Source organism: Oryza glaberrima, chromosome 10 (genome assembly GCF_000147395.1).
Source record: "Oryza glaberrima chromosome 10, OglaRS2, whole genome shotgun sequence".
NCBI classification, from domain to species: Eukaryota; Viridiplantae; Streptophyta; class Magnoliopsida; order Poales; family Poaceae; genus Oryza; species Oryza glaberrima.
The window spans coordinates 19,816,772-19,825,628 of NC_068335.1; the positions used below are offsets into that span (position 1 = coordinate 19,816,772).

An 8,857-nucleotide genomic window follows, 5' to 3' on the forward strand; every position below is an offset into this window, starting at 1 on the left:
TCAATACCACATAGGATGAAGACCTAGTCAAACAATCCACGTAGGCGCCATGTCAGCCAAAATCGAGGTCAAATACTGCCGAGGACCTCGTTTGCACTGGTTTTGTAAGTTGGGGAATGTGTTGTATCCAGATTTCCGAAATGAGGATGAAAATTAGACTGGATGATAAATTAAGAGACTTAAAGTGGACTTATTCCTTTTATCACGTAGCATGTCATGGGCGGCTGAATTGGTCCGCAAGATGAGTGTGGGGGGAGATAAGTATGGCCCATACCAAGGCACGAGCACGCAGCTTCGATGGATCATGGCCCAGCCAAAATACGCCCGCGCGTAGCAACGGAGCAATGCTAGCGGCGTTTCTCGAAATTGGGACACGTAGTGTCAGCAAATTTGACGCCGATCGAATCTACCAATCAGCCTATTGGCCCGCCTCGTATTACTTAGCCCGTGCATAATGTCTAATAGATTTTTCAGAATTGCTACTCTACTGTCGTAAGAAAAGTGAAGGAAAATCTTTTGAATTTTTAGCCATGGGATGGATGGTGAGATTCTCGCGCATGATTGGAAATACTGTCTAAAAGATTCTCGAAATTGTTGTTCTACTATCCTAAGAAATTTTAATTTTCAAATTTAAATCATGTCTAAATACATTTAATGATAAACAATTCAATACTAAATAATTACATAATTTTACTTTTTTTAGTAAGATGGATGTATTAACAGTGTTAAGAAAACAGAAGTGTCAATTTTATTAATCTTAGGCGCTGTTAGGCACATCAGATCTTAAATTCATGGTAGCTCGAAAAGTTTGTATGTTTGATTTTGGTGTTTTAAAATTTCAAATTTTATTTAAAATAGGAATATAATGATTTAACCAAATGTTATAAGCGTAATCACAAGTATCCATGCATTTGTGAAGTTAGGGATACCAGACTCTAAATAAATCTTAGATCCAGAGTGTGCTAAAGAGACACCCTAGTTCTTTTTATAATTTTGTAATTGTTCAATAGTTTTATTTTTTGATGACTTGTTTTGCCAAACATTTCCTATTTATTTTTCATAGTTTTTCTTTTCTTTTTGGTTTTTATACCGCCAAAGTTGGTTCAGTCCACACAGATATATTACATGCTCTCGTGGGCCTGTGCGGCTAAAGTGGCTGTTTTTAGCTGAGTCTAACTCCCCTATCTTTTTCCGCGTGCACACTTCCCAAATTATTAAACGGTGTATTTTTTTAATATATTTATATATATAAAGTTGTTTTTAAAAATCGTATTAATTTATTGTTGTAAAAAATCTAACACTTAATTAAATATGCGCTAAAGAGTGGAAGGATCGGTCTGGTACGCCTACATACACGAAGAATCTAGAGGAGTGTAACCACGTGAGGTGGCCTGAGAAATTAAATCAGCATGCTATTCTCCAAATTTTTGCCACGTGTCACGAAGTTATTTGGCTACCTATCCACCAATCAGCTGGCAAGGAGATTGGCCAGCTTTAGATATGTAGATAAAATAAGATAAGATATGTGCAAAAAGAATGTGAACTAAGAAAACCATCTCCATTCAAACAAAACCACTAAAAATATATCCTTAGAGTTTTGTTTAATATGTTTTCTTAGAATTTTGGAAAACAAATTACCGGTTTTGTATTTCAGATAGAAAAATGGACTTTACCTCTATGCTATATCATTTACCAAACATGTAAGTTTAAATTCGGTTTATATGCAAAAGAATATGTATGATTACGAATAATGTGCGTGTCACAGGTATATTTGTTTTTAAAAATTTGTATAAATTAATTTTTAAACTTGCAATAGAACAATTTCTGCGTCTAGATAGAACATTCAGAAGGAGTGGAATAAAATAATTTTCTAAAATCAGGTGCTGGGGGTATTGTAATACTACAGGTGTTACTTCACATCATTGAGGACATCAATCAGTGGAGATTGACATTTCAAAAATACAATTTAGTTTTTCATTTTTTTTTCTATCCTCTTATTGAAACAGGTGTTACTACATCACATCACGGAGGACGTCATTCAGTAGAACTTAACCTTCCGAAACACAATTCATTTTTTTTTGGAACATTTTAGTTCTATCGTACGTTGATCACCCTACTGTGGGGGAATAGTTGAAGAAGAATCCCCGCTGCTACCTTCCTTGTGACCGAGTAGGCTCTTCGGTGGCACACTCTGGCAACGGTAAGGCGAAGGGATGGGAAGGGAGGCTGCGCGGCGGTGCGCCGCCCGTGAGGACGACGCGGGGGCCCTCGGGTCCTCTTCGTTTCGCACTACCCAGAGAAGAATTACATGAACAAAGTAGTATGACATAGTTCTTTTAGATAATAAAAATAGTTTACATACCCGGCTTCTACCCTAAGACACATAACCATTGTACAATAAATTAAAAAGAGACGATAAGTAATGGGACAAATCCCCAACACTGCTTTATTATTAAATAATGGTTTAAATAATGTTAAACCATATATATTCAGGAAGCAATATTCTAGTTAACAAAGTAGTAGCACATACATAAACAAAGTAGTATGACACAACTTGAGAGTAGCAGCAAATTAGGACACATAAAATTGTTATGGGGTGCTTATTACTCCTTAGAGCAAGTATAATAGTGAGCTATAAGCCTACTATAAGCTTATGTGGAGGAGAGAGGTAAACAAAAGAGAAGGGTGTTGGCTCTCATGCAAGAGCTAGCTTAACACAAGTTTCAAGACAAATACATTAAATGTATAAGTGAGAGATAGAGATAGGAGAAGAAAATTATAGCTAATCTTATAGCTAATCTATTATATGTGTTGATTTTAGGATGGGCTAATAGTAAGAAGTGGCTATATTATTATCCTTGCTCTTGCAAAGTTACGATAGTGATGGGGGCTGATGGCCACTAAACAGCATCTTATTGATATGCGTGTTAGTCAAAAGGTCATTGTTAATTTAATCGTTCTTTCACTAATGACCATAGTACAGGCAACACGAAGCACGTTGAAACGTACGGTGAAACTCAACCAATTGGTGAAAGCAGCATCCGATCCATTCCATCACTTGGGAACATTCACAGCCCTCAGCAACGCAGCATGCTGAACCGTGAACTCGACGAACCTATCGGCGTCAGGCACGACGTCCACCACGGCCGGGTGTGCGCAGAAGCGATCTGCCCAAGCAACCAGATTCGGAACCTTGGTCTCGTTGAGGAGCTCGACGCCGGCGATCTTCTCCACCGCCCTGATCCATCCGAGGAATGACCCCAGAGCGATGTCCAGATAGCCGATGTTGTCGCCGCCGAAGTATTGCTTCCCTTGGCTGCACTTGACAAATGCCTCCTCCAGATGCTGCAGAGCGGTGGACATTTCGCCCGCGGCTTTGTCCTTGTCTTCTTCCACGGATCCTCTCAACACCCGAATCCCTGGAGGAATCTGCATCATCAAAGCAAGAGCAAAAATTCTCTAAGAAAACAATCGACATATATGACGGAAAATGATATAACTGATTAATGCGCATTATTGACCATCATATTTGTTATTTTTTTTCAACTCGTGTAAATTGAATTTGAATTACATGTTTGCATATTTGTACTACTTACCATCTTCTATAACTTTCTGAATCTGATATGGAAAAACGAGGGGATACCGGGATAGTTACCTTGTCATCGATGTACTTTGCCCAGAACCGCTCGACGGCGCGGCCGTAGGGGTCGCGGGGGAGTATGGACGGGGCGCCATTGGAGGCCGGCCAGACCTCGTCGATGTACTCGACGATGATGAGAGACTCGGCGATGGGCTTGCCGTGGTGGAGCAGCACGGGGATCTTCTTGTGCACCGGGTTGGACCGGAGCAGCAGCTCGCTCTTCTTCCCCACCGTCTCCTGCAACATCTCGTGCTCCACGCCCTTCAGCTTCAGCGCCACCACCACGCGGTTCACGAAGGGGCTCGCCCAGCCGCCCACCACGCGCACCGCCGCCGGATCGCCTGAACTGTTAGTCGACGACATTTTCGCTATCTGCTTCTTCTTGGTGCAGTGAGGAGGTTGCTGCTGATGTTCATGTGTTTATATATACGCAATTATGGAGCGCTTTTCTCTTACTATATTGGAAGCTTCGACGACCACTTACGTGCGTCGTTGTGTGTGTCATATGGTTTATTTTTTTCTCGGTGGCGTGATGCTTGGAGCCTTGGACTAGTATATTGGGCTGACGTCTCTTGATGTGTTCCCTTTTGTCATGTGAGGAGGATTTTCTGTGGTTGCTAGCGATGGAACAATTTCCACAGCCACTAGTCCTTGAGGGCGTGTGACATTGTCTATCCATGTAGGTAAATTGTGCGCCGAGGAGAGAGGAGGGTTGGGGACCATGTCTACACCGGGTTTGCGCGCCTCCACTTGATAACGAGAGCCTCTTTAGAGAATACAACAATGTTGTTTGAAAAAGGGGAAGTGCATCCGAGCATGGCCAGAAAGCAGAAGGAAGGGGGGAAGAATGGTGGCCAACCTGCAGCTCATCGCCATCAGCTTTGGATCGAGAAGCCGGAGAGGGGCGCAGAGGTGGTAAAGTGGCGGTGACCCTAACCCTGACCCCGATGACAGTGCCCTCGCCCGCCCATATGCGTCTCCATCCGTGCCGTCAAGCTTTGCCTTCTTTGATCCGTGTAGGAGAAGCTCGCTGAAGAGGGGAGAGGAGTAGGGGTGCCATGTCCGAGCCAAATCCGCCCTAAGCTCACCATCCCATTCGACGACGACAACAGGAGCTTGCCCGCGGCAGTTGGGTGCGGCAGCAATTGGGTGCAGAGGTGGAGAAGCGGTGGCGCCCCGACCCTGACGGCGGTGCCGCCCCGACCCTGACGGTGGTGCCCATGTCAGCCCACACCTCCTGATCCATGCCGTCAAGCTCCCGCTTCCCTTGCTCCTGCGCCACCGACCTCCGCTGCTTCCGGGGAGCAAAGAAGTGGTGGTGTGCCTGTGAGCGCCATGCTGGAACTGGCCACCCAGCTACCCCTCCAGCCGACACTGTCTACGCTTGGCACTTCGCTTTCTTTGTCCGATGCCTTGGCTTCCGTGGGGGGTTAGAAGGCACAGAGGAGGGAGAGAGAGAGGGGAAAATGAAAAGTGAGATATGATAATGGTGACACCTACTACAAATAACTTATACTATGGAGCATGTATCTTTCTCGGAGCTTTAAACCTAGCCCCTAGGCCGGTGACAAGTGACAACCGAGACCTAGCAAGTGCAGTACCTGCACTGCTTTCACCCTCAGCGATTGCGAGACCAACAGGTCGATTTCCATCCCTAGATCACAAGAGGAGACAGGCAGGTTTGACTATCAGATGAGATGGGTCACTTGTTGTACTTGTATGCTGCAGAGCGATCGTGTGCCAACGCGACGGGTGGTTCTGTACTTCTGGGCCCTGTGCTCGGCCATTATACTGCTGGGCTGTAGGTCAATTGCTGGGCCTTAATGGGTCAAGGAAACTGTTCTGCTCGACCATCGGTCAATTGCTTTGTTCGGGGGATAAGTGCACTTTGGTCCCTCTATTTGTCGCCCAGTCCGATTTTCGTCCCTTGGTCACAAAACTGGATACAACGCATCCCTCAACTTACAAAATCGTGCAGAAAAGGTCCCTTGGTGGTATTGTACCCAGTTTTGAATTATGTGGCGCCTACGTGGCTCCCTTTGACTAGTTCTTTGTCCCACGTGGCATTGACGTGGCAATTGGATCCCGGGAAAATAATAAAAAACCGTAGGACCCACATGTCAGCTACACAAAAATAATTAATAAAGGGTGGGACCCATGTGGTCCCACATGTCAGCCTCCCTCTTCTCTCTATCCCCCCTCTCTCCCCCCCACACGGCGAGGAGAAGGGCGAGCGGCAGTGGGTGGTGGGCGGCGGGCGGAGGGCGGACCAGAGGGCCGGTAGGTGGAAGCAGAGTGGCGGCGGGCGGTGGGCGAAGCGAAGACGGGCGGCGGGCAGCGTGGTGAGAGCGCAGGGAGGGAGGAGGCGAGCTTATCGAGGCGGCTAGCGGGAGAGGGGGCAGCACGCGCCGGCCGACGGGAGGGAGTGAAAGGAGTAGCGGTGCGCTGGGGTCGGCAGCCGGCAAGAGGGCGGAATAGTAGCGGTGGCCCGGCCTCTCCGCGCTGGTCGGCATCCCCGTCTCCTCCCTCTGCAATGCAATGAAAAGCTCGATGGTGAGGCGCTGTGGGTGGGGCTCGACGGTGGGGCGCCGTGGGTGGGGCTCGACGGCGACGGTGCACAACGGGCGGTGGCCAGCGACCTTCTCCGCCCCCCTCGTTGGCAGCCACATTTTTCCCTCTCCGTGCGCGCTTGCTGGCCGGTGAGGAAGGATGATCGCGTGCGCTTGTCGGGGCGACGCGGCTACAACCAGCAGCGGCGACGAAGGAGGAGAAGGCGTGGGTGGGGAAGGCGGCGAGGGGCAGCGGGGTCGGTGGTTGGGGGAGAGGGGCTCGGTTGTGGTGGAGGGGTGGAGATGGCGGCATTGATGTCGAGAACAGGCGAGCGAGGCGGGGCGGCAAGCCGCCGCTCCTCTTCCGCTCTCCCGCCGCGTGGCGCTGTCGCTCCACCCACCGCCCGCCACAGCTCCACTTACACCCGCGGTCCCTCTACCCCACCCTCCGCCCTCCGTCCTTTCGTCCGCTGCCCGTTGCCCGCCGCGGAGGCGCCGTCGTTTCGCCCACCGCACGCTGTATGCTGTTGCTCGCCCTTCTCCTCGCTGTGTAGAGGAGAGAGAGGGGGGATAGAGAGAAGAGGGAGGCTGACATGTGGGACCACATGGGTCCCACCTTTTTTTTATTTTTTGTGTAGCTGATATGTGGGTCCCATGTTTTTTTATTATTTTTTCGGGACCTAATTGCCACGTTGTCACGCCCCGAATTAGTCCCGAGCGGAACTAGCTCGTGACGCTCCAAATTAACCTGTTAATCGATACCAGTCCCAGGAAACATTGCTGGTATCACAGGAAGACAGAATATCACAGTAACAGAGGTCTCTTTATTATAGAGTAGGAGTACAGTCATGTTGGGCTGCGGACAGATCCCGAGCTCACAACTGCATTACAAAAGGGAAGCGGAAGCCAAGACTTGGACCACACATCACAGGCGCGACTTGGGAACTAGGCCGAAACCCTAAAACTCGTCGTAGACGGCTTGCTCCTGGAAGAACTCCTCATCGGCGGGATCCGCTTCATCTTCTTTAGCAACTGGGGAGAGATTATTTATATAGAGCAAGGGTGAGTACGGGAGTACTCAGCAAGCCATGGGAAATAAGTATTTAATGCAGGCTTCAAGGAAAGGCTGTTTTTTTTGCAATTGATTTTATTTGAACTTATTTCTGAAACGACTAAGTGAGTGCTTCTCAAACGACACGGATGAGACAGTGCGTCTCGTCCGGTCAGAGTATGTGCAATGTATCAGTCTTTTGAATTGTTCAAGATTGGCACCCGGCCAACAGCTTTCAAACGGCCACCCGGGCCTGGCTGATCCCATCAGCCGCAGATTTTCCAAACATCAAACCCATTTCACAACAGCAAATTTCACAAGGCAGTAGTCAAACAAAACTACGCTAGGAATCACCTCACATCCGCCCATGACCGTGGGCACGGTTGTTCGAACAGTTTAATAACCTCTGCAGAGGGGGTACACTTTACCCACACGACATTACTAACCCGGATCATCCAGCTCATGCAGAACGGCCACGACTAGAGACCTTAAGGCTTTCATGACAAGGCATTTCGAAAGCCGACACAGGTTCACCATATGCCAACGAGAGGGGTCCCAGACCAACACCAGATTAGGTCCCAGACCATACTGTGCCAGGAAGCCGAGGAGTCCTCCCCGACACCACCCCGGCGAATCCACATGTCTCTTGGCATCAAGGCTCCCCCGATTAGCTAGTTACTCAGCCAGGGGTGTCCCATTCCACCCATGTGGTCGTACTTGTCTTATGTTCGGATGAAATTCCAAGGAAACGGTCCTTAAGTGCAAGAGCGGGAAACCGTACTCCCGGTACGTTCCCCGGTCCGCGATTTTGGAAATTCATTTAGTTCGCAAGCACCGACCCAGGTGTCGGGTTTTCCAAGTCTTTTGTAAAACCCAAGTTTTACCCAAGATGTTTCTCAGATTTTAAGTTTGAAGGCGACCGTCGATACCCGTGCAGGGTGCACGATTACCGAGGCGCAACTAGGTGGTTTCAAGGGAAAATGGTATAACAATTACAATGGAAGGATCAGATGAAACAAGTTTGGTAGGCACACCAGTCTGCCTTGCAGACGGTGTAAACAGATTAAGTGCAATCCTACCTATGCATAATATTTTTTCAAGTAACATAATTAAATTCAAATATAGGCTCAAGATGTTCAAAGGTGGCTTGCCTTGCTCGAGATCTTGAGCTTGATCCTCGAAATCCTCGCACTGCGGGTCTTCGGGCTCCGAAACTACACGCGAAACGGGACAACTCAACAAACGGTGAAAATAAAGCCCTATTATTGACCCCTAAGCGTGCCATTAGATAGATCTCGAGATTTGAGGAATTTTGGAAGTTGAACGGAGTCAAACGGACTTACGGTTGGGAAGATATTGAATTTCTAAGATTATTGGATTTTTGGTCTAAAGGAAAAGGATTTATTTAAACCCTTTTTGAAAAAGAAAAGAAAAGAAAAGAAAGAGGGAGGGAAATTAGACTTTCCTCGGGCGGCTAGGGCGCGGCCCGAGAGAAAGGGGCGGCTCGGCCAAGCTTAATGGGCTGGCCGGCCCAAGAAGGCGGCCCAAGGCGCGCGCGCGGGCGGGAAGGAGAGAGAGAGCCGGTGGGCCGGGTCCATCCCGCGTGGTCCCGGGTGG

General features: G+C 48.2%; 1 protein-coding gene across 1 annotated transcript; it reads right to left on the reverse strand.

Moving 5' to 3' along the window:
* Positions 1-2,878: 2,878 nt before the first annotated feature.
* Positions 2,879-4,138, reverse strand: LOC127786414 (glutathione S-transferase U17-like). Its single transcript, XM_052313821.1, has 2 exons — positions 3,656-4,138; positions 2,879-3,429 (listed from the first exon to the last, which is right to left on the reverse strand). Exons 1-2 carry the CDS (start codon positions 4,001-4,003, stop codon positions 3,055-3,057), a joined length of 723 nt encoding a protein of 240 aa, XP_052169781.1. The 5' UTR covers positions 4,004-4,138; the 3' UTR covers positions 2,879-3,054.
* Positions 4,139-8,857: the final 4,719 nt, after the last annotated feature.